This window comes from Podarcis pityusensis (assembly GCF_964106645.2).
Source record: "Podarcis pityusensis genome assembly, chromosome: 2".
In the NCBI taxonomy this organism is placed as follows: Eukaryota; Metazoa; Chordata; class Lepidosauria; order Squamata; family Lacertidae; genus Podarcis; species Podarcis pityusensis.
Genome location: NC_138029.1, coordinates 70,002,343 through 70,026,831, shown reverse-complemented (window position 1 = coordinate 70,026,831; position 24,489 = coordinate 70,002,343). Strand labels below are relative to the sequence as shown.

Below are 24,489 nucleotides of genomic sequence, written 5' to 3'. Positions count from 1 at the left end.
GGAACCTCCACCCCCTTCGCTGCACTCTGGCGGGGAGGCTGGTCCTGACGCCCAGCTGCCACTTTGGGATCCCCCGCTGGCCCCCTGCTCCTGACAAGTCCCCCCTGGGGCTCCCCTGGCCTTGACCACCGGCGCCCCCTTCTGGGAATCCTCTGATTCGCTGGAAAGACTCATGGAATCTCTAGAGTCATTGTCATCCTCTTCCTCGCTGTCCTGGGATTCATCCCCATCGCTCTCCATCTCCTGCCTACCCTGTGCCTCTGTCCCTGAACCCCTGACATCCATTTAACAGAACCACCTTTACCACCGGGGCCTTGTAAAGACCCCAAGATCTCCTGCAACGATTTTGCAAAGTTTTTTGCAGATAAAATCACTCATATCCGGAAGGAGCTAGACACCACCGTGGGAGCAGGGCTGGGGCGGGAGAGTGCTAGAGCTCTGTCTGGTCAAGTTGCATGGAATCAATTTCAATCCGTTACCCCCGAGGATGTGGACAGGCTGCTTGGACGCGTGAAACCAACCACCTGTCTCCTTGATCCTTGCCCATCCTGGCTAATAAAAGTAAGCCGGGAAGGGCTGGGCGATGGGCTCTGTGGGGTGGTGAATGCTTCCCTCTGTGAGGGAACATTCCCAGATCCGCTGAAAGAGGCGGTCATTAAACCGCTTCTTAAAAAACCATCTTTAGACCCGGCCAGTATGGCCAACTATCGCCCAGTCTCAAATCTTCCATTTTTGGGCAAGGTGATTGAGCGCGTGGTTGCTGAACAACTCCAGGCATGCCTGGAGGATGCGGACCATTTGGATCCCTTCCAATCGGGGTTCAGGCCTCACCATGAGACTGAAACTGCCTTGGTCGCGCTGGTTGATGATCTCCGGCGAGCTAGGGACAAAGGTGAGAGTTGTTTCCTGGTTCTGCTGGATCTCTCAGCGGCCTTTGATACAATCGACCATAACATCCTTCTGGACCGTCTAGAGGGGCTGGGAGCTGGGGGCACTGTTATACAGTGGTTTCGCTCCTTCCTCCTGGGCCATGTTCAGAAAGTGGGGGGGGGGATGAGTGTTCAGACCCCTGGGCCCTCACTTGTGGGGTGCCTCAGGGTTCCGTCCTCTCCCCCATGCTTTTTAACATCTATATGAAGCCGCTGGGAGAGATCATCAGGGGGTTTGGACTGGGTGTCCATCAATATGCAGATGATACCCAGCTCTACCTCTCTTTCAAATCAGAACCAGTGAAGGCGGTGAAGAAGAAGAGGAGGAGTTTGGATTTGATATCCTACCTTTCACTCCCTTTAAGGAGTCTCAAAGCGGCTAACATTCTCCTTTCCCTTCCTCCCCCACAACAAACACTCTGTGAGGTGAGTGGGACTGAGAGACTTCAAAGAAGTGTGACTGGCCCAAGGTCACCCAGCAGCTGCATGTGGAGGAGCGGAGACACGAACCCGGTTCCCCAGATTACAAGACTACCGCTCTTAACCACTACACCACGCTGGCTCTCTGAAGGTCCTGTGTGAGTGCCTGGAGGCGGTTGGAGGATGGATGGTGGCTAATGCATTGAAGTTGAATCCTGACAAGACAGAAGTATTGTTTTTGGGGGACGGGGCGGGCTGGTGTGGAGGACTCCCTGGTCCTGAATAGGGTAACTGTGCCCCTGAAGGACCAGGTGCGCAGCCTGGGAGTCATTTTGGACTCACAGCTGTCCATGGAGGCGCAGGTCAATTCTGTATCCAGGGCAGCTGTCTACCAACTCCACCTGGTACGCAGGCTGAGACCCTACCTGCCCGCGGACTGTCTCGCCAGAGTGGTGCATGCTCTAGTTATCTCCCGCTTGGACTACTGCAATGCGCTCTACATGGGGCTACCTTTGAAGGTGACTCGGAAACTACAACTAATCCAGAATGCGGCAGCTAGACTGGTGACTGGGGGCGGCCGCCGAGACCACATAACACCGGTCTTGAAAGACCTACATTGGCTCCCAGTACGTTTCTGAGCACAATTCAAAGTGCTGGTGTTGACCTTTAAAGCCCTAAACGGCCTCGGCCCAGTATACCTGAAGGAGCGTCTCCACCATCGTTCTGCCCGGATGCTGAGGTCCAGCGCCGAGGGCCTTCTGGCGGTTCCCTCATTGCGAGAAGCAAAGCTACAGGGAACCAGGCAGAGGGCCTTCTCGGTAGTGGCGCCCGCCCTGTGGAACGCCCTCCCATCAGATGTCAAAGCGATAAATAACTACCTGACATTTAGAAGACATCTTAAGGCAGCCCTGTTCAGGGAAGTTTTTAATCTGTGATATTTTACTGTATTTTTGGTTTCTATGGAAGCCGCCCAGAGTGGCTGGGGAAACCCAGCCAGATGGGCGGGGTACAAATAATAAATTATTATTATTATTATTATTATTATTATTATTATTATTATTATAAAATAGCGTTGGTAGATCTTTGGGCATTTGCAATAGTATTATTAACCTGATAATGTCACGAGCCCTTTTCCTGGAAGGTTATACCCAGGTATTTAAAAGATGATACCTGTTCAATATGTCGATTGTCAATTCTCCATTTGTGTCTCATTCTTTTTTTAGAGAACACCATAACTTTGGATTTGCTATAGTTAATTGTTCGGCATTACAATAAACTGAGAGATCTTAGAAGTTTTCTTAGGCCTACACAGGAGAAGGAAATTAGAACTGCGTCATCTGCATATAAGAGAACCGGGAGGGGTGTAGTAGCCAATATAGGGGGGTGGGCATTTTCTTTCTCCATGTTTCCTACTAAGGAGTTAATATAGAAGTTGAATAAAGTAGGCGCAAGGACGCAGCCTTGTTTAACACCATGGTAGGTTTGGATTTCCTTGGATAAATGGCCCTGTCGGTCACACCTAACCCAGACCCGAGTGTTTTCATATAAACTGCGGATGAGACACAGTAGACGTCTGTTTATGTTTGAGGCGCTTCCCCACAGTGTTTGTTAAAATTATAACTGTGTGGATGTGGTGAAGAGTATACATTCACATGCCCAACTCTATAAGGAAAATATTAGTACCTTATGTGACTGGAAATCAGTCAGGGTATGCATGTTAAACACACACACACACACACACACACACTCTTTAAATTATGCATGTTCATGTAAACTATTGTATTAAATAACAGCAGTATGTGACAGGTTAACTTTATTTTCCCTATGAGAAATTATCTTGTTGCACTATAATAGTGAGCCCAGGTTACTTCTTTCACAGGGCACTCTTCTTACCCTCCCCAACCACATGAGTTGTGGTGACAAGAGGAGGCCTTAAATTCTCTTGCACCTTTCCCATGCATACATATAGGAAGCTGCCCCAAGGTAGGGCACTGGATGGGCCATCTGCCTCAGTATTGCCCACTGACTGGCAGCTACTCCATAGCTGTCAACCTTCCCTTTTTTTTGAGGGAAATTCCCTTATTTCAGCACCGTTTCTCGCTGCTATCCCGGATTGTTAGATATCCAGTAGACGGTCTCTGGGACTGGCGAGGCTGCTGATCCCTTATTTTCAAATCTGAAAGTTGACAGCTATGAGCTACTCTCTGCAACGGGTCACACAAGGAGTCTTTGCTAGCCCTACCTGGAGATTGCACCTGAGACCTTCTGCATGCAAAGCACTACTACTGAGCGACACATGAAGCGAGGGGTTCTAGTCCAAATTGTCGACAGTACCTACGAACGAAGGAACTACTCTGAATTCTGAGGTGTTAGAAGCCTGACCTCCTCCTAGAAACCTTATTTTAAAAAATCCCTCACGTCAATATACTGTACTCCCGCTGGAGAGCGATGGCCCCGCCTCCAATTCAAATTTGAAGCCCCGTCCTTTTCCCGCCCGAATTTGTTTTGAAACTGCAGTGACGTAGCCACGCCTGGTCGAGCCTTTCAGCCAATGAGAGCGCTAGTTTCCCAGGCCACGTCCGCCGCAGGGTGAGATTCAAAACAAGTCAGCTGGGTGGGCTCGCGGAGCTTCAGAGGGTCACGGGTGTTGGGAGTTCCGGGCAGTTCAAAAAGCAGCTCTCGGCTCCTGGAGCGAAGCTTTCGGCCCGCGCCAAAACTGGAGCCGGTTCCGAGGCCTGCCGCGGCTGCTGCCAGGGTTCGAAAAGGCGGGGTTAGAACCTCGGAGCGTTCGAAGGGGCGGAGCCGGAGCCGAAGGCAGTGGGTCGGTTACGGTGTAACTAAGTCTTCGCTCGGTCCGAGTCTGTTGTCATGGAGCTCATGGCCAGCAACATTCAGGTGCTGCTGCAAGCGGCGGAGTACCTGGAGCGCAGGGAGAGAGGTACCACCTGCCTATCTCAGGGTCGGGGGCGGTGATTTGGCTATGCGGGGTATGAGGGCTGTCCTCCGTGTGAGGGGGGCGGAGGAATGGGGTGGTGTTGTTTCCTTAGAATGGGGTGGGTTGTTTCCTTAGAAAAGAAGTGTGCTGGGGGTTATTAAATGGTGCGGAGGCGAAATCGTTCCGAGCCTCGGATTTTGTCTCGCAGAAGCCGAACATGGCTACGCTTCGCTGTCCCCTTACTCCGGGAAAGACTCGTTGCAGCCCCGGAAGAGGTCCAAGCCTCGGAATGCCCTGCAAAACCTCAGGTAAGACCCCGGGTTTTGTTCTACTATTGCCATTGGAACTGGTACTGCAGTGGAACATCTGGTGATGGACTAACTGAAAACAGAAGTCTATATAGCGAAATAAATAAAGAAGATGGGGGTGTGAAATCTCAGCGAGGCTGGCAAAACGCTTCTTCAAAGTGATGGGGTCTCCACCAGAAACCAAATGCTTGTATATGACATGAGGCAACCCGGTTTAAATGCAGCATTAGTTGTATGGACAGTAGGTCTGAAGTTACTGGGTTTGATTAATACTGATCCATGAATTTCAGTGGGTCTACTCTGAATTAAATTAGTTGGATACAAGCCATAGCCACCAGTGAAGTTCTCTCTCTCTCCTGGACATCAGTTTTTGGTTTTGTGGTTTAAGAAAATCAAAACCTCCTTCATTGGTTTTACCTTGCTCGGGAATTGGACTAGGTATTTTGTTTTGCTTTTGCATTTTCCACTGGAGCAAGGCTCACATTTCAATACATGGACCCCGAGGTTCATATACTCTACTGCGTTACTATCCAATAGGAGACAGAAGTCCTAATTGCAGGAAACAAAATGCTTTAATTGATGGTTGCATATTTCCTGTGACATTGTGCAAGCTCCGAGGAGCTGCATTCCTGGCATAGAGGTTAGCAGTTATGACTATTCCTGACATCTGGTTCTTTGAAACCAGTTGTGCCACTGTCACACAACCACAAGCGTGAGAACATAGGAAACGGCCTTATCCTGAGTCAGAGCATTGGTCCACCTAGCTCTATTGCTGTCTATATGCCAGGCGTAGCCAATGTGATGTCGGACTGCATCTCCCATCATCCTTGCAAATTAGCCATGCAGCTATGTTGCCATCCAACAACATTTTGAGAGCACAACATTGCTTGCCTGGTCTATACTGGCTGGCAGTGGTCTTTTGTAGCCCTACCTGGAGATGTTAAGGATTGAAACTGGAACCTTCTACATGCAAACCGTATTCTCCATCCCTGAGTTTTGTACCACCCCTCGGCTTTCTTACTGCAGAAATAGTTACACCCACCTCTTGCAGTGTGCTGTTGCACTTGTCATTTTCTCTGTGAAATCTGACTCTTCTCAAATAGGCATTTAGTTTTACATTACCTCAAGCTTGTTCCTGCCACCCCAGACTTAGGGATTTGTGCTATTTATTACATGTTTCCTGGGCCCTTGGCTGTGTGGATTTCTGATGATGTAGCAAACAGGACCTTGACTGGTCCAGTCCAGTACCAGTTACTGGGCTTCTTCATAAACTTCCTTACAGAATGAAATGGATCTTCTTCCTCTCCTGTCCTGCATATTCACTATGTGGATAGTAGACATTGAGCTTTGGGAAGGTAGGATTTTACAGGGATTGAATGAGAACTTTCTGTCTCGGTGGACAATGTGAACAAAACCAATTATCATTTTTCTATAAATCTAAATGTGATCCATTAATCTTATTTCCTATTCTTCTTTCTTTTCAGAACTGTGCACAATGAGCTGGAGAAGCACAGGTAAATTTTCATATAGGAAGGGCTGGGGTTGCAGGGAGAAGAGGGGTAATTTCTCATTTATCATGTTCAGTAGGAAGTGGGAGTTGACAGCACTGAACATACCAGCTCCTCTTTATAAGAGCACTTCCTGTCTAAGTAGAGAGATGGAATTCATGAAGTAGCAAAAGCATTTTACAGCTGAGTAAGAAGGCTGCCCCAGGCCACTTCTACCTTGCCAAACTTAGGAGATGTGCACCGAATTTTTGTATAAGGAGTTAGCACGCTGTTGACCACTAGTTTTCAATAGGATTTTATTTTTAAATGGAGATGCACATAGGAGAATGTCCATGGAGGAAGATGTAAGGGAAAAAGTATGTGAAATATTTGGAGGACTATACATACTTTCCAATCAAATGGTGATAAAGTTAACATGTACTTACCACAGCTAAGTAAATAAAGTGTCATGTTCATGGGTAGGCAAACTAAGGCCCGGGGGCTGGATCCAGCCCAATTGCCTTCTAAATCTGGTCCACAGAGAGTCCGGGAATCGGTGTGTTTTTACAAGAGTAGAATGTGTGCTTTTATTTAAAATGCATCTCTAGGTTATTTGTGGGGCATAGGAATTCGTTCATTTTTTTTTAAAAAAAAAAGTCCGGCCCCCAACAAGGTTTGAGGGACATTGGATTGGCCCCCTGCTGAAAAAGTTTGCTGACCCCTGGTCTTGACTCTCCAGCATTGAGATCCTGGCACCTCCTGCAATGAAGGTGCCATGTGATAAATTTGTCATTCCTGATTAACTTTGCATAATTGTCAATCCCTGTATATCATATCTTGCCAAAATGCCTTTTTTGAGTTCCTGGTTTAATTTAAAATGCTCACATGTGGTTTCCATTGGGGTAGAGGATCACAAGATGTTCAACTTAGACCATAAAACTCAATACCTACATTAAATAGATGTCAGGAAAGCCATGATTGGAACTCCTGTGTTTTTTTAAAGAAGTTAAAAGACGTCTGAAGGAGTTAACCGCCTCCACACACAAATCACTTCAATCTTATACACACACACACACACCTCTGATAACTAGACAAAGACCGTGTTATGGATCTTCTGATACAACTCGTTTGGGCCAGTTTTTAGTTCTGTGCTCTTATGGTACGGCTTTCCAACTGTTACGATCCTGTATGCAGTAGCCATAGATCACTCTACCAGGATTTCTATACAATGAGAGATGGGAAGAAAGCCATGTTGGTTGGATCTGGGTGTCTGTAATTCTGCTCAAGCTGCTTATTATAACCATCCCAATTTGTATACTTCTGCTACCTTTATCTATCTACCCATATCAGCTTGCTTGGATTCAGGAAGACAGGCTTGTAAGAGTTGCAGGCAGATGACGAGATCTGGTTCCGTTTCCCCCTCTGTACATAAAGTTAATTAATTACAATGAAGTCTGAGACCTGGCCTACATGGATGACTATAGCTCTCTAGCTAGAGGAGACTTAGGCACACATTTTCCAATTTTGTAAGGGCCTGGAAGTTGCCTCAAGGCCTTACCCAGAGACGAGGTGAGCTCCCGTGCCATCTCATGCATCGAACCCACATTGTGATCTCTTTTTCGCTGGCAGGAGGGCTCAGCTGCGTCATTGTTTGGATCAACTAAAGCAACAGGTCCCCATGAACACGGAGTGCTCTCGTTATACAACCCTTAGTCTTTTGCACAGAGCCAGGCTGCATATTAAGGTAAGCGACACACTTCCCTGCTTACTGGCTGTCTTTCAAGGTTGCCTTGCCAGCCTTGTACTTTAAACTTGGAACACACGAGACAGAAGGATCCAACAGATTTACTGAGTAGGGCTAGAAATGGATCGAACAGCTTCCAACCTCCAGAGGGGTGAAAAATCACATGCGTGTGACTAAACCTCTTATTTTAGCAGTGTGTTCTGTTGCTAAGGGGTATACCTTTTTATTTTACAGCATATGAACTAATTCACCTTGGGTGCTTCATTTGGCCCTGCTGGATCATACCCCTGTGACCTCCCATCTTGCCAGCAGCTGTGGCCACCCAAATGTTTCCAGGGAATTTATAAGCCAGACATCAAAGTCCTCCTGGACAGCTGTGCAATGTTGCTTCCCAAAAACTCACAAAAGCTGGTAAACCCGGAAGCAGCCGAAGCATTTGCTATAGTTATTGGATATTGTCCTTGACTCCTTTTCCCCTTCCAGAAGCTGGAAGAGCAGGAGCAGAGAGCACAGCAACTGAAGGAGAGGCTACGCTGTGAGCAGCAGAACCTGCACCAGCGGCTGGAAGAGTTGCTGGCTCATTCCAGCATGGAGAGGCTGCGAACCAATAGCCTGGACTCTTCTCGGTTCTCCTCCGAACGCTCCGATTCAGGTGGGTGTTGCCGTACAATTGGATGGCCTGTGCTGCGGTCCCCATAGCTGGATGCGTTCTATTGAAGGCATAAGTGTAAGAGCAGGGTACACTGGACATTTCCTACTACAGCCTTCCTCAACCTGGTGCCTTCCAGACGTTTTGGACTATAAGTCCCATCAGTCTCAGCCAGCACAACTGTGCTGGCTCAGGTTGATGGGAGCTATAGTCCAAAACATGGAGAGTACCAGGTTGTGGAAGGCAGGGGTGGGGAATTTGTGACAGCTCCAAATGTTGCCAGACTACAACTCCTATCAGCCCTCTGCAAGCATAACCAAGAATGGCAGGTGTTGCCGTTCAGCAGCATCTGGAGGTGTCCCAGCTCCCTTGCCTCTAGTGACCTTCTGGAGTGTCTGTAAAAGATACTAGATCCTGTATGGGTAAAGAACTCTGATGTATTTTTTTTTCTGCTACAGAAGATGCAGAGGTGGACGTGGAAGGTCTGGCGTTCAGCAGCGTTGAAGAGGATGTTGTGGCTGCCTTCAGCACTGGGCAGGAACACAGTTATTCCAGTGCCAGCAACTTTTGGTTATGATGGACAGAAGCCTAGTTATAAGGGCAGCTCTCACCCAGATGGATTTCCAGCAGCAAAGCCAGGATTTCATGAATGGAATTTGGCTCTGAACAAAACTCTGCATGGTGCAAAGGACAGTGCTACCCACGTTGTACCTCTACCTTTCTGCTAGACCAAGCCGGAACATTTTCTAGAGACTTGGATAAAAGACTTGGATTACTCAATTATGGGGCAGGGCTGAAAGAAGGGTGAGATCCCCACAGCACTTAATGTGTACCAGATAGATTACGCTGTGCGTGGGATAGCTATATGGTTTTCTGTGCCCCACCCGCTGTGAAAGCTTGTGTGTCTCATCTAGTCAGAAAGTGGAGGTAGGCTTGGCCTGTTAAGGACTGGAAGCAAGTCTCAACAAGGGCAACAGTAGACCATGACATACTGAATCATTCCAACTTTATAGCAGAGATGCACTTAGTTCCAGGAATGCAGGATGAACAAGCTAGCAAAACCGGGTTGCTCTTATCTCCAATTCCTCAACATGGAATGGGTTGCATCAAGGGGAGCTGGGAACAGCTAGGACAATGGCTAGTGGGCTCTCATTCCATGGCACATTCCACCCAATTGAAGTATCTGATTTTCCCCGAAACAAACATTGCTTCCGTTTTGTGACCCATCCGCTTATGTACTCAGCAGTATTCTAGTAAAGGTTTTTAATTTCTTGCATCCTATTCATCTGGTTTTCTCCTAAGAATGCAAAACATGGGTGAGGCTGTTTATAGCATACTTGCTAACCAGCAGCCACTCACACCCACATCTTAATGTACAGAGACCTCCAAGTTGCATAGAAGGTAAAGTAAACAGGAAGACTTCTATTGGCTTAGTCACAGCTTTGAAAATTGGTGCCCACCTGAGGAACAGGCCCTGGCACTGGATTAACTTGAAGTCTATTCTTTTAATGATAATTACACCTTTTAGAAAGAAGATGATTGTCAGATTTGTATAGTTTCAATTTTAAAAAAACACAAAAGCTAGAGACATGCTTCCCAAGGGAAGAGACGCTTAGTTACAGACAGGTAAGCCTTCCAGTATTATTTTGTTGCATTCTATTCCCCACAGCAGGAAAACTGAGTTTTTTTCAAACATATTGCTGCTTCTTTTTAGTAGCTGCCTTGCTAGCCAAGTCCTTTGCTTTCTCAGTTGCTGCCAAGGCAGTCTCCTTGGCCTTCTCGGTTGCCTCCTTTGCAGTTTCCACCAAGGTTTTGGATGGTGCTTCACCTGTAATAAAGCCAAAAGCTCTTAAGTATGTCCACTGAACTGCCTGAAGGTCTGAACAAAAAATCAATGTAAGCATTTTAGTTTGCTGCTGCTGTTTGTTTAGGTATCACTCTCTACAGTGGGCATCTCCTTCCACATAGTTAAGGAAGTGTTATTTTATCTAGCCTTAATGTTCATGAGAAACACCAACTGGAAAAAGAGAAACGGGGAGCCAAAGGGAAACTTACTACCAGCTCCATACCTATCAGTTTTACCATCTCAGTTTCTGAACAACAGACTGGAGTTTTATGTATTTCCCATCTGTTTGTCATGGCTCTTAACAACTCTCCTTCTGTTTTCTCAATAGTCCATATTGCTACTAGCTAAAAATCGGAAGACTACAGGTTTACCTAGAACAAGCACAGAAGATGCCTGCCCCCCAAAAGCTAGTTCCAGACATTCTAAAGCTGCATTTTCTGTCTTCACCCCATTCCTTGGTTTAGAATGCTAAAACTACTCTGGAGCAGGACTGGTGAAATTAGCAACCCAAAACTCTCTTGGAACTTCCTGCAGAAAAGGGAACAAGCTCTACCCTACTCGGTGCTAGCCTCCGGTTGATGCAGCTGCTCTCCCAACAAAATTTACATGCTTTCATGGGTGCAGTAAACTAAAGGGGGGAAATATTGGCACTGGTGAAAGGGATCTGTGTGCTTTTTAGAACCTGAATATGCTAACAATGCTGGAGGCTTAGGAACAGTACTCACCTTGCATTTTGGCCAGCACGTACTCAAACCCTTTGGTACTCTTGGTCACATTGCTTTTGAACCTGGCCAAGCCAAACTCCTAAAACAAGAATACAGGGGGAGTGAGCAGAGAAAAGAATAATGAATGCCGCCAGAGTCCACTCTTTTACACAACCTGAACTCAGAGGAATCAGCCTGGCCCATCAGCTATGTTCCTAGTAGACCTGGGTGATATATTAATATATCAGCCAGCAGCTGTATGAGGAGCATACCGTGATGTCAGTTTCACTTAGTAATATATCGCTGGTGAAACTGCCACCACTCCTGAATTCCTCCCTGCAGCAAGCAGTCAAAGGAGCCCCAATGCTGCGCCTGAGGCGAGAGCTGGGGCAGTTTCACCTGGTGTCTCGCGGGCAGAGGCCAATGCATCTTGTTTTTTCAATACTGGGGTATATCACCTAACTGATGTTTGGCTGGTGATACACAGCAGTGTTGAAAAGCTGATATCGCCCAGCCCTAGTTCCCAGTTACAAAACTATCCAGAGGTACCCGTCATGTTGAGCTCTTCTAAGACTGCCTCTTTGCAGCTGAAGTATATCAAGAGACACGGGTTACTGACCACTCACCTGGACAGCACGCGAGACACCAAACAGAGTGGAGGAAACCCAAGCTTCCCGCTGGACTTCTGTCCAGCCGCTGTTTTCAGGGTTCTCTCTGTAAACACACCGCTCCTCCACCACCTGCAAGGCACAAGAGATGACCAACAAAATGACCATCAACTCTCCCCATAGGATGAAACACAGCAAGAGTTTATGCTGCTAGCCCTGCTCAAAGCCTGCTCACCATAAGACGCGCGTGATTAATGTTCCAGGTGAATGTGGTCATGGTTCGGTTCTTTGGGTCCACAATGGAATCTTCAAGGATGTAGACAGAGTGGGCGACATTGGATGGAAAGAAGCGCTCTGCCCAGCGAGGCATCCTGTTGGTCTTGGTGAGGAGCCGCCTGGAAAGCAGCTTCTGGTCTTCTGTCACCTCTCGGTGTAAAATGTCTTCTGTCAGGACATGTTTGCTGGGGAGGAGAGAAGAGAATCTGGCAAATTCATTTTAAGCTGTGCTTCCTCAACTGGTTCCCTCCAGCTGTTTTTTTGGAGTACAACTCTGATCATCCCTGGCTGTTGTCCATGTTGGTTGGGGCAGATAGGAGTTGGTAGTCCCAGAGGGCACCAGATTAGGGGAAGGCTGTTCTAAGCTTTCCTAAGTGTATAATCATGTGACAAGAGTACATTGCCTCCCATCCAGTCACTCAGCAGAGCAGAATGCCATTCCTAGCTGGACTGCTTCCCTCTGTCCCACTTAGGCTCTTTTTCCCAAGCCACCTCCACTAGATGGCATGTACGATGTTAATATGTGGCTTAGGGAGCTGCAGAGCTCCCAAGTGTAGCTGACCCTAGCCAAAATTGAGGCTTAATGACAGTGCCACTCAGCTAATCAGTGCTGACTTCAAGCCCTGCTTAGATTGGCTGGGATCTTTCTTTGTAGCTCAGCTTGAGTTCAAGTCACTCTGCAAAGGAAAAAAGGATTACGGTCCCGGTGAGGTCAGGTGATTTACAGGTGAGTCAATCACCAGCAGAAGCTAGTAGTTGGTTTTAATCAACTGATCCCTAATGAAAACACAAATCTATGCATGTGCACTTTTACAGCAGTGTTAAGAGCTCTAACTAGGCCCTCCAGATGTTTTGAGACTACAGTTCCCATCATCCCTGACCACTGGTCCTGCTAGCTAGGGATCATGGGAGTTGTAGGCCAAAAACATCTGGAGGGCCGAGTTTGAGGAAGCCTGATTATGAGGATGGTTTCCTCAAGAGTCAAGGCAACAGGCAAAAATAAAAGGCTGCCTGTGGCATTTGAAAATGGCTCTTCCAGAGCAAACTTTTTACACACACCAGCATATCTGCCTGTGCTAATCTATCATCTAGCAAATCTTTTTGATCTTAATTACTCCTGTTTATAGAAATCCCTGCCCTGCCCCACCTCCCAAAATCCAAATGATCGGTAAACAGCAAGCTCCGACGGCTTAGCCTCAAAGAAGAGGCTATCAAAGATTACACCCAGATGGCCACAAAGCCTCTCCCGGCGCACTAGGTGAAAGGTTCATGCAGCGGCCTTGGCCAAGGCAGAGAAGAAAGGCAACTGCTTCACCAGCACGTACGTCTCCCGCCAGACTTTCCCCCACTGCATTACCCCGTCTTGAGACCGCCGCTGGGGGCAGCACAGATCGCCAGGTTGAGCCCACCAAGTCGGGGCTGTGAGCACCCCGACGCACGCTCCCCTAGCGGCAAGCCTCAGCCAACCGAGCAGCCTGTATGTACGTGAACAGGCTCGGGCTGGGAATGCCGCATCTGCCCCGAGTGCGGGGCCACCCGAAATGTATGGGGCTTGCTCCGGAGCCAATGACGGGAGCAGGGATCACGGGAGGGAGAAAGTATCGCTCTGTCAGGCTGTCGCCCGGCATCTCCCACGAGGAAAACACTGTGCCCCCCCCCCAGCCCAGCCCTTTTCACTTCCTCCAGTGAGGGAGAGGAGACCCCACGGCCCGCGCTCACCTGTAGGGGTTCGGATAGCGCTGCCAGAAGGCGGCGAAGACTTGGTCCCAGGGCCCCTTGAGGACGCTCAGGGTCAGGAAGTATTTCCCCATCACCTCCGCGGTCACCGATCCTGCAGGAGACGGAGAGGAAACGGCGGCGGTCGCCCGGCGGCCTGGCCCGCCTTACGCCTCCCGGGCCTCTCGCTGGCGGAGGCCTCTCTCCGGCGTCACGGCCAGTCCCGAAGATCGCGGCCAGCGGTGCCCAGCGGCCGCCATGCGAGGGCAGGGCAGCGGCAGCGACTTCCGCGACGAGCAGCCCAGGCGCTTCCGCCGCCTCAGCTCCGCTGCCTCCTTCTTCCTCCCTCCTCGTGCACTGGGGGGCGCAAGCCCCGCCCCGCCGCGGCCGCGCGCTTCCGGCCCCGCCGCGAAGCCCCGCCCCCTTCCCCGGGCTGCTCCGCCGCAGCAGCAGCGCTGGCTGGGATCTGGTCCGTCGGCGGCTCGTTCCCCCGCCGCCGCCGCCGCCGCGTCCCGACTCCCTCCCGCCTCCGCCAGCGGCGACCGGCTCCAGCGCCATGAGACCGGGGTGAGTGCCGCCGCCCTCTTCCTCCCCAGCCCGGCCCTGCAGAAGCCGCCAGCCCCTGCCGCCCGGGCAACCGGGGCTGGGCGCTGAGCGCTGTCCCGAAGCCTCCGGGGAGCCTCCTGTTAGGATCACCCTTGCCGCGTCATCGGATCCAGGGTCCTGCCAGACCTGGGGCCAGTCCCTCAGCCACTGGTGCGCCCACATGGGTGGAGTTCGTGGAGGCCAAGGGAAACCCATGCGCCCCTCCCCTGGGGACAGAGCAGCGTAGAATCGCGGAATGGTAGAGTCGGAGGGGACCCTGAGGATCATCTAGTCCAGCCCCTTAGAGCGGACGGCAGCACCCCGGTGGACAGCTGCCGCAGAAATGGGTAGTGCTGGAGAAATACGTTTCTTGTCGTTGTGAATAGTATTGCCCTTTTTTGCCTCCCTCTCCGCATTTTTTTGAAGTGCTGCTACTGCGTGCCAGTACAGTGGTACCTCGGGTTAAGTACTTAATTCGTTCTGGAGGTCTGTTCTTAACCTGAAGCACCATTTCTGGGTTAATGGAGTGTGTAACCTGAAGCGTATGTAACCCGAGGTACCACTGTAGCTTCGTGCAACTGCTGTGGAGGATGCAGGGCACACCTGCATTCTGGGCAGTGCCAGGCCTTCTGGCTTATGCCTACTGGAGCCCTCTTAGCTTTCGAGGTGACGTGGGAACGGGGAGGTGCTGCTCCTGAGTCACTTGCTGTACTTCCTCCTCTGCTTACTGCAGGTGAGCCTCTCCACCTGAGCTGCATCTCTCTTAGGCTGCGCCAGCCGACTCAGGTGGGGGCGTTGGGGATCCCTCTGGACCACCTGGAGGGGAACACACGGCTGCCAGGGCAAGAGGATGAGCGGGCAGCGTGTGGATGCCAAAGTTGTGATGCTGGGCAAAGAGTACGTGGGCAAGACCAGCTTGGTGGAGCGATACGTTCACAACCGCTTCCTTGTGGGACCTTACCAGAACGTGAGTGTGTCCTTCGGGGGGTGGGGGGCAGATGTGGAGAGCCTTTCAAGTGGCAACTGGGTTGAGCAATCTGTAGTCCTCTTCCGCTCCCACCCCTCCACTTCTTAAATCTTTATCAGTGAATCTTGTATGTTGTGAAATGGACATTTGGTGAGCGGTTTGTAACCACAAAGGAACTTTGAAGCCTAAAAGAAAGTGAAACTAAGAAGGCCCGTAAGACAACGTGCCATATCAGAAGGGGCCATGTTGGCTAGGGAAAAGAAAGAAACTGCTAATATCTGCTATCTGTTAAAGGTAGCCTCTATTAAAGGTAGCCTTGCAAAGAGATTCACTGATGTCACTAATCCACAGAAATATTTACTAGCTTACCTGTCAGTATGTACTTGTGTTAGTCATTTGTTTGTAATGTTCTGACAGCCTAAAAGAAGTGTGTGGGGGGGGGTGCAGCAATTCTTTTCCTATTTGTAAAAATTTCCTGGTTTGGCTGTCTGGAAGAAATACCGTATTTTTTGCACCATAACACTCACTTTTTTCCTCCTAGAAAGTAAGGGGAAATGTCTGTGCGTGTTATGGAGCGAATGCCTACGGATGACGGGGGGATCTGCTGCAGTCGTGAGCAGAGGATCCATGGTTCCCCTTCCTTCCCTCCTCCGTGGCTCGCTTTGAAACAGCAAAGCGGGAGAAGAGCCGCTGAGTGGGGAGGAGAGAGGGACTGAGACCCTGCTTGCTTTAAAGGAGCAAAGCGGGAGAGGAGAGGAGCCACTTACACAAGTGTAAGCGGCTCCTGTCCACTTGGCTCCTTTAAAGCAAGCAGGGTCTCTGTCCCTCTCTCCTCCCCACTCAGCTGGCTAAATAGCAGCAAAGTTTTTCAGCGAGCTGGGGAGGAAGGAGAGAAGCAGAGCCTTTAAAGGAGCAAAGCGAGAGAGGAGAGGAGCCTTCTCCCCTTATACCCCTCTTCTTCATTATTAACAGCATCCTTCTCCACCCACCCCATGCGTGTTCCTTGTCCCTTGAGTGCTTTTCCTTCCCTCCCCACTTAAAACGTGGTTACAAAGCACGGATCCACATGGATCCTCAGGATTTTTGCACTGGGTCACCCCAAATTCACCATCAGATCACATAGCATGTCCATGGCTACAGCTTGCACCAAAAAAATCACGCACCCACTGTTTCGTGGGGCCGCAGTGGTGCAAAAACGGGGTTACAAAGCATGGATTCACATGGATCCTCAGGACTTTTGCATTGGGCTACTCCAAACTCACCGTCAGATCACATGTCTGTGGCCACAGCATGAACCACAAAAATCATACATCCTCTGTTTCGTTTAGAATATTTTTTTTCTTGTTTTCCTCCTCTAAAAACTATGTGCGTGTTATGGTCGGGTGCGTGTTATAGAGCGAAAAATACGTACTTGTTTGCCACTAGTGGCTACTTTTAAAGAGCTGATGAGGTGGTGCAGCTGCATTCATATGTATTCTTCTTATTTTAGACAATAGGTGCTGCGTTTGTAGCCAAAGTGATGCCAGTGGGAGGTCGGACCGTAACCTTGGGAATCTGGGTAAGTCTTAAGATGGGAATGACACTGGCTGTGTGTGGCAAACATAAAGTACCAGAGAACTAATGGGACATGCTTTGGCTGTGCAGGGGAGGGGGGGGACAAGTGTGAGGAGGCTTTTAGAACAGTGTTTCCCAAACGTTTCCCCCATGAACAACTTGAAATTTGCTAAGGGTCTTGGTGCACTACTTAACTATTTTTCTTTTTGCTGTAATGCACTATGCTAGATGCTGCATGGTTTTCGTAATACACTATCAATTCCAATTGTAATACAAATGGTAATACAATAAAAGACAATATGTTTCTGGCTCCTGGTCTTCACTCCTTTCAAGTCGCTTCCTCCTACCTGTTGCTTCTGGTCTGTCCCAGAGCTGCCACTGCTCCTGTTGTTCACAGACATGCTGCAAACCACCTGAGTTAGGTTTGTGGGGCACCGTTTGGGAACTTTAGAGCTTTCTCGGTGGTGGCACCCCGACTGTGGAACGGCCTTCCCAGAGATGCTTGCTTGGCACCTTTCTGGCACCATGTAAAGACCTCTCCATTTAGTCTGGCCTTTGAAACAATTTGTGGTCTTCAAATCCCAGCTCTTAATGTCTGGTGTTTACTGTTGTACACTGGTTTTCTCTCTGTGTGTTTAATGCTGCTATTTAATTATTTCGCACTTGTAGCTGAATCACTGTGTTTTCTCTTTTATTTCTTTTGAGCTGCCCAGCAAACGTTCTATTTACTCCACAACGCTGACAGTTTTTCTGTTCGTTCCTTCACTTTGATCAGCCTGTTTTGCGTTTAATTGAAAAAGGGCTTTATGCCAAGCTCTAGGGGCTGGATTCCACTGCCCAGTTCTGTTAGCAGACGCCAGCACAAGGCCTCCCACTACTGCGGTTGGGCTTTCCCCATTGCTGTATGTTTCCCCTAAAGCTGCTCTGGAGAGTTGGGTGAATCCCCAGAACAATATACAGTGGTACCTCAGTTTTCAAACGTAATCTGCTCCAGAAGACTGTTTGAGTTCTGAAACTTTTGAAAACTGAAAACTCAATAGCCGACAGCCAGGCCTCAGGATCCTGCACTCAGCAGAAGCCACATGGCACGTTCGACTTCCGAGGCGTGTTCGAAAACCAAAGCATTTACTTCCGGGTTTACAGCATTCGAAAACTGAAATGCTCGTCAGTGGAGACGTTCGAAAACCGAGGTACCGCTGTACAGGGAAGTGAAATCATTTTGACAGACAAGCAGACTGGCTCCTTAGTGCTATGTTGAATTCCACTGGGATTCTAAGCTGCTGGGTACAAAATCTTACTGTTTCTCCCTTTTCTAGGATACAGCTGGCTCAGAGCGTTATGAGGCCATGAGCCGGATATACTACCGTGGGGCAAAAGCTGCCATTGTATGTTATGGTAAGAGTTCACTTGCATGTCAACTCAGGTACCCATGTAGCTCTGGACTACCAATGCTAGGAGAACATTCTTACAAACTTGGAAAGGGCTGTGCTAGCCAATCCATTGTTCTGAAGGAGATTTGTGTGCAAATATTTGGGAACAGTATCAAACAAATACAGAGGGAGTATAATTGGGATGTTGTTTGGGGATTATTGCTTGCTACATACTCAGGCCCTCCTTCTATCAGTATGTTACTTGAGGGTCCCTTGATCTCTCCATTGTCATCGCTTTCTTACAGTGACAGACTGCCCTCTAGTTGCACAGACTTGGTTCCTCCGCAGATGTGCAGGTGTCCAGTTAAAAATTCCATGGAAATACCAATTCCCCAGGATGTGGTCACTTAGCCGCTGCTTTACTTGCCAGCTTTACTGCCTCTTTTCTTGTTTCCTAAGCTGTGTCTATTAGCAGTTTCACTTCCACAATAGAGAGGGCAGTTTGCTCTGTCTCAGAACTAGCAGCAGTGAGAGATTCTCATGCATTGCTTTGGGGGTTGTATCATTGTGCTTGTGTTTGTGAAAAGAGCTAGCCCCTGCCTAATACATTTTATATCCTCAAATAGAGCCCACATGGCAGCCTGCTTCTTCTGTTGGGGCAACACTTACCTTGCACCATTCAGACACCAATTCCTGTCTTCATTTGTGTCCATCCCCCTTCCCTCTCCATGGCGCCACTTTAAGAGTGCCCTGTAAAGGCCAGAAGGGAGGCAAGGAGCTGCCTCTATAGTGCTCCTGTCTTTAAGAGGACAGCTCTGTGAAAGCTGCACGTGTAGTTCTATCTCCTCCCCAATAGCTATTATGATGGCAGCAGAGTTGCTGAAATCGTTAGTCTACCACTAGTCTGGGATAAATTACATGATTTGTGTTGGCCATGGGAGATTCCTTATCATTGGAGGTTTCCTGGTGTTTCTTTGCCTGAACACAAAACTGCATGGGTATTACCTTAATAGGAGGGAAAACGTCTCTACCCAGTGATACTAGGCTGTGGTTTGGCATACCAAGGCAGTCAAACTGTGGCTGCTCAACAGGACTGGCTCTACAGTAAGGTGAAATGAGACAGGAGCCTCAGGCAGTTGATGGGTGATGGTGGTAAGAGAGACACAGTGAGATGTTGGAGGGCAGAGCTGTGTGTGCCACATGGCCTGTCTTGTGTCCTCTAAGCTAGAATGACACTGTCCTCTTGCCACTGTTGAGACGAGATTCAACTACCAGTCCAGTTAGCTTTTGTACATGGAAAGAGGGGGCCATTTTGCTCTTTACCTCAGGCAAAAAAAATGTATTGCTCCAGCCCTGGTGTCTAAGTCAAGAAAGCTGGGCAGTTCCCATTAGCCTTTCCTTTAACTCTTCGTGGAAGGGGATTTGTGTGTGTGGCGCTGTGGGTTAAACCACAGAGCCTAGGGCTTGCCGATCAGAAGGTCGGCGGTTCGAATCCCTGCAACAGCATGAGCTCCTGTTGTTCGGTCCCTGCTCCTGCCAACCTAGCAGTTTGAAAGCATGAAGTGCAAGTAGATAAATAAATCCCGCTCCGGCGGGAAGGTAAACGGCGTTTCCGTGCACTGCTCTGCTTCGCCAGAAGTGGCTTAGTCGTGCTGGCCACATGACCCAGAAGCTGTACGCCAGCTCCCTCGGCCTATAGAGTGAGATGAGCGCCGCAACCCCAGAGTCGTCTGCGACTGGACCTAATGGTCAGGGGTCCCTTTACCTTTACCTTATCTTATTATACACATTTCAGTTGTGTGCCACAAAAGAACTCAAGATGTGTGGACAGAGGCTCTATTATGAGCTGTTCAGGGAAAGAGAGCAATTCTTTCCTAGCCAACCTATTCATTTCAGTACCTCAGTTACTCTGCCTATATATACAGGGGTCAGTGAATCTGCTTTATGAACTTTTTGGGTGGGATCTAGTCTTGACACCTCCCCACTTCCACAGATCTTACTGATAGCAGCAGTTTCCAGAGAGCAAAATTCTGGGTGAATGAGCTGCAGAACTTTGAGGAGGTAAGTAGATCTCCATTTCCAGGCAGAGAGAAAAGAAATATTCGCCTCACTGGGAGAGCCACAGGGAATGTTGGTCTTACAGAGGAGCATCATTCTATAATTTGTATACTGGGACACTGGAGGGCAGTTCCTCAGGGGGAGGGAGGAAGGGAGGGTGGCCAGTTGTTGATAGGTTACATGGTTGCTTGACTTGTATCTCATGTTTTTGGGAAGGTTAAAAGTATGAGGCTTCCAGACCGTCTCCCAGGTGGATTTAGCAGCACAACAGCATTGTGTGTAACCATTCCCTGAGCTCTGTTAATTGTGTGCACCTTAGGATTGCATTTTGGGCATGTCAAATTATTACTGTTACTACTACTACTACATTTTAATTTATTAGATGCCCTTCACCCTAAGGTTCCAGGGCAGGTTACAACAATTTAAAATACAGTATGAAACAGTTTTAAAACTTACAATTTAAAAAACCACAGTCACACAAAAATAGGGTGGGTCCTGTTGGTTTGGCTACATGGATTCTTGGCAATACCTGCTTGCTAGACTGACCTTGTATGGAAGTACTTGCCTTGTTCTCTTTCTCTGCAGAACTGCAGGATCTATTTGTGTGGCACCAAGTGTGATTTGTTGGACGAGGACAGGAGAAGACGAGGAATTGACTTCCATGATGTGCAGGACTATGCGGATGGTTAGGCTTTTCTTCTTCACTTGTTGGGAGGAGAGAAAGGGAATCACAGTGCACCAGGAGCTCTTAACATTGGTGCATCTACAATGGCGGTCCCCATTGTAGAGTAAAACGACTAAAACTTTCCGTCTGACATACTGTCATTTCAGAGATCAAAGCCGAGCTCTTTGAAACCTCCAGTAAGACTGGACAGAATGTGGGTGAGTATTGCTTCCAGGGTGCATTGCAAGGCTTTATGGTGCTTAAGTGTGGCTAATGCCTCTGGACAGTCACGCCCAGAGTGAGAAGACTGCTGTTCTCCTTTTGGTTGGGGACAGTTTGCATATGGCGTCACTGTGGCTCCTGATAAATAAGGGTGATGCTGAGTACCTTGCCCATGCTTTCTCGCCAGGTGGAACTGCACCACAATTCCAAATTCCACTAAGATCAAGATTATGGCTGCAGTCTGATGAGAGTGGACAAGTGGGGCAGGGCAGTAGATCTCAGGGTATCACTGTGTTTACCAAAGGATATCCAGGATGCTTATTTCTGAGTTTTGTTCCCTTTTATCATTCAGTCATAATTTTGTAGCCAGTGGCCATTTGCTGCCTCCCAAGTTCAGGTCAGTTCAGGTGTTCCTACTGAAGCCAGCTGTGGGCGAGACACCAATCCTGTGTTGCTGTGTTTTGTTTACAGATGAGCTCTTCATGAAGGTGGCTGAGGATTATGCGCAGCTTACTGCCTTTCAGGAGATGACAGGTGAGTTTCTGAACAAGATACTTCCACTCTCTGTGTGTGTGTGCTCACATGTTCTTCTGAACATGCATAGAACCTCTGGTGCAAATATATTTCCTGGACATGAAAGTGGGACTTTGGGACACACTGAATAAGAAAAAAACGTGTTTTAAGAATGCCCATGATTGTTTACGTGTGTAGAAAGCAGAGACTCCATGAACTGCATTTCCAAATGAACTCTATTGCCTCTGGGAAGAGAGGAGCTGGGGAAAGCTGGGGAGGGTGACCTAATTGCAGTGGTTCAGGGTAGGGGGAGGTATAGTGTGTAAGGTGGGGTAGACTGTAAGGGGCACACAGCACAGGCAGTTAGCGACTGTGCAGTGTGCCAGCCCCTCCTCCACCTGGGGAATTGCAGTTGTCCTGTCAGCCAGCTCTTGGACTTGCTGCTGCTGCTGCTGTTGCTGAATGCCAGGTTTGCTCTTGAGTAAGACCTCCCTCATCCATGATCTGATTGTGGATGAGGAGGCTGTTGTGGTATGTATCATTGAGACCTGGCTGGGTGAGCAGGGTGGAGTTGGTCTGTGCCCACCTGGATACTTGGTGTGGCATCAGGACAGACTTGAGGGTCAGGGAGGGGGAGTTGTGGCAGTCTGTAGACTCTCCCCATATGAACCAGCCTGGGCCCTATGATCATCTGAAGCCCTTATTTGTGTGCCTCCTCCGTGAGAGGTCTAGAGGGTGGCAACACAAGAATGAGCCTTTTCTGTGGTGACTCCATCTGGGGAACGTTCTCCCCAGGAAGGCACACCTGGCACCTTCGTTGCATATCTTTAGGCAAAAGGTGAATGGTTAACAGTCCATGGCTTTTTAGATGTGTTTGTGGGAGGGGGAGGTTATTGGTTTGCTTTTATTATATATTTTGTATTTTTCTGTTGTGAACCACACTAGGCTCTTTAGATGAAGGACTGTATGCAAACTTTATCTGGACAGGGCAGGACTTTTCCCTGGGAGAAAGAAATCCTTTTAACAGAGCCATTGAATTTTCTGCTGCTACAAATCTGCCCCACTTGCCTAACCCTTGTATATGTTCTGCTTTCAGAGGAGAAAGGAGTTGATCTGAGCCAAAAGAACACTACCACCTACTTTTATAGCTGTTGCCATCACTGAGTTCTTTCCTTGTTTTGCCAAAGCAGCAGTGCTCCCCTCCTGGGAAAGCAGTTCATGCTGTCTTTGGATAGTTCACACTGTTTCCCTGCTGTATGGAATGTCTTGCCCTTTCGGACCTGTGGAGCATCACTTGCTGGCACTTCTCCTTGGAATGGTGGGAGGGGGGAGAACACGGCACACGCTGCGAGATTTTCTGCTGCCTTGTTGACCAGAGACCTTGACTGCCTTGTGCTCCCATCCCTTCCAGAGGCTGACTTAAAATTCTTGATGCGCTTCAGGAATTGCTTTTTCACAACTGGCTCTCCAACGCTGAAGACACCTTGTTCTGGCAGTGGTTGGTTCTGCTGTTTTGATGGTGTTGCACCTGATTTTTTGCTTTATTATTTAAATGGCTTCTAATAAGCTATGTATATGTAAATAAAAGTGCATTGTGGTCCTGTGTTGTTGAGAAACACAGCTAGGTTTGTGTTCTTATTGAAGTTGCTCAAACTTGTTTCCAGGCTAAACTCCTTGAGGGAATGGGAAGAAACACGTGTGCCTCTCCTACTACACGGGCTGACCACCAGTTTCTAATGGTTGACGTTTCTCTGACGTTCCAGCAGTTGAAACATGTATTGGTACAGGGAACAGAAACAAGCATCTGAGGAGGCTTAGGAATTTGCTGTGGTTTTTTTAATCAGCCAATTTGATAGATGTGTACATGTGTGATAAGCAGGCCCAGTTGCTCCAATACTGTAAAAGCATCAATAAGCATCACAGAACAGTTGTAGATACAAGCAGTGATGGGCTTTGCAGCAGTTATAAGGCGTCTGGAAAATGAAGGGGAACCTGGGATAGGCTCTAGTTGGCTGGAGCACCAGGGGTGCTGATCTACACAAGCAGGCCGCCCTCTTTCCAGAGAAAGCAGAAAGGCAGATGCAGCTGGGGATCCCTGTGCCAAGGACGGTGCTGGCCTGTACTGTTGAAGCATGGCACGGCAGCTGAATGGAAAAGGTTACAGAGCTGCACAATACTCTGCCATTTGACAGAGTAGGCTATTTCTATCAGTTTCCCTTTACATGATCATCTCTGTGGAATGGAATATACCGATGGTTTTTCTCCAACATATGCTCTCTTCCCTTAGATGTTTTGGAGTGTGTTTTATGGCTTTAAATATATATGCCTGGATGTCTTTTTACTATATCGTTACAGGTAACTGCCATAGTGCAACTCTGGTCTTGGCTAACCTAGTGGCCTGTGGCTGGGGGAGAAGCAATTGGTAGGCACAAGGTAGGGCCCCTCACTCAGTGCACTAAAATTTGGGTGCAAAAGTATTGAAAGTGATCTTCGGGCTGTAGTTCCATTGACATCTACCTCTGTGTCAAGTTTCAAAGGCTTTATACAAGCAGCAAGAGCCCAAAAGCTTCCTAAGAGTTATTTGCTACATTGGTAATAAAGGTCCATTCTCAGGTTGATTTACCAAACCTTTAAGTCTCTATGGAAGCTGAGTTTTCAGAAGTAGTTGCTAAATGGTTAGATGCACCTCTGAGAGCAATATCTCAGACTTTGTATCATTCTGAAAAACCACTTCTCTCTAAGCTATAAACTACTGTTTATACAAGCTGTATACAAGGCCCCAGCTGTGACCCACAGAAGACCACAAATTCAAGGTCCCAACTATTCCTGGCAGCCGTATCTCTATACAAACTTACAGAGATTTCAATTTGTTTTTTAGATTAAAAAGCAGATTAGAATCTGCCATATCTAGGGTCAATAAAATAGCACACACAG

General features: G+C 48.4%; 3 protein-coding genes across 3 annotated transcripts; 2 read left to right on the top strand and 1 right to left on the bottom strand.

Moving 5' to 3' along the window:
- Window positions 1-3,948: 3,948 nt before the first annotated feature.
- Window positions 3,949-9,748, top strand: MXD3 (MAX dimerization protein 3). The gene is made up of 6 exons (XM_080989188.1): window positions 3,949-4,287; window positions 4,493-4,592; window positions 6,077-6,106; window positions 7,709-7,823; window positions 8,307-8,475; window positions 8,931-9,748. Exons 1-6 carry the CDS (start codon window positions 4,218-4,220, stop codon window positions 9,047-9,049), a joined length of 603 nt encoding a protein of 200 aa, XP_080845314.1. The 5' UTR covers window positions 3,949-4,217; the 3' UTR covers window positions 9,050-9,748.
- Window positions 9,749-9,957: 209 nt separating this feature from the next.
- Window positions 9,958-13,809, bottom strand: PRELID1 (PRELI domain containing 1). The gene is made up of 5 exons (XM_080989128.1): window positions 13,626-13,809; window positions 11,866-12,091; window positions 11,649-11,762; window positions 11,044-11,122; window positions 9,958-10,300 (listed from the first exon to the last, which is right to left on the bottom strand). The coding sequence occupies exons 1-5, from the start codon at window positions 13,715-13,717 to the stop codon at window positions 10,161-10,163; spliced, it is 651 nt and encodes a 216-aa protein (XP_080845254.1). The 5' UTR covers window positions 13,718-13,809; the 3' UTR covers window positions 9,958-10,160.
- Window positions 13,810-14,041: 232 nt separating this feature from the next.
- Window positions 14,042-23,171, top strand: RAB24 (RAB24, member RAS oncogene family). The gene is made up of 9 exons (XM_080996557.1): window positions 14,042-14,189; window positions 14,941-15,174; window positions 16,664-16,732; window positions 18,045-18,123; window positions 20,092-20,159; window positions 20,742-20,841; window positions 20,988-21,038; window positions 21,514-21,576; window positions 22,652-23,171. The coding sequence occupies exons 2-9, from the start codon at window positions 15,058-15,060 to the stop codon at window positions 22,717-22,719; spliced, it is 615 nt and encodes a 204-aa protein (XP_080852683.1). The 5' UTR covers window positions 14,042-14,189; window positions 14,941-15,057; the 3' UTR covers window positions 22,720-23,171.
- Window positions 23,172-24,489: the final 1,318 nt, after the last annotated feature.

Bases quoted from the DNA above. Each gene is read 5' to 3' on its own strand.
- RAB24 (XM_080996557.1), top strand. From the start codon at position 15,058: ATGAGCGGGCAGCGTGTGGATGCCAAAGTTGTGATGCTGGGCAAAGAG. The intron at 21,039-21,513 runs GTGAGTATTGCT...TTTTGTTTACAG, and splicing joins TAAGACTGGACAGAATGTGG to ATGAGCTCTTCATGAAGGTG. The intron at 21,577-22,651 runs GTGAGTTTCTGA...TTCTGCTTTCAG, and splicing joins TGCCTTTCAGGAGATGACAG to AGGAGAAAGGAGTTGATCTG.
- PRELID1 (XM_080989128.1), bottom strand. From the start codon at position 13,717: ATGGGGAAATACTTCCTGACCCTGAGCGTCCTCAAGGGGCCCTGGGAC. The intron at 12,092-13,625 runs GTGAGCGCGGGC...TCTCCTCCCCAG, and splicing joins CGCTATCCGAACCCCTACAG to CAAACATGTCCTGACAGAAG. The intron at 10,301-11,043 runs GTGAGTACTGTT...GCTTTATTACAG, and splicing joins CGTGCTGGCCAAAATGCAAG to GTGAAGCACCATCCAAAACC.
- MXD3 (XM_080989188.1), top strand. From the start codon at position 4,218: ATGGAGCTCATGGCCAGCAACATTCAGGTGCTGCTGCAAGCGGCGGAG. The intron at 4,288-4,492 runs GTACCACCTGCC...TTTGTCTCGCAG, and splicing joins CCTGGAGCGCAGGGAGAGAG to AAGCCGAACATGGCTACGCT. The intron at 4,593-6,076 runs GTAAGACCCCGG...CTTTCTTTTCAG, and splicing joins AATGCCCTGCAAAACCTCAG to AACTGTGCACAATGAGCTGG.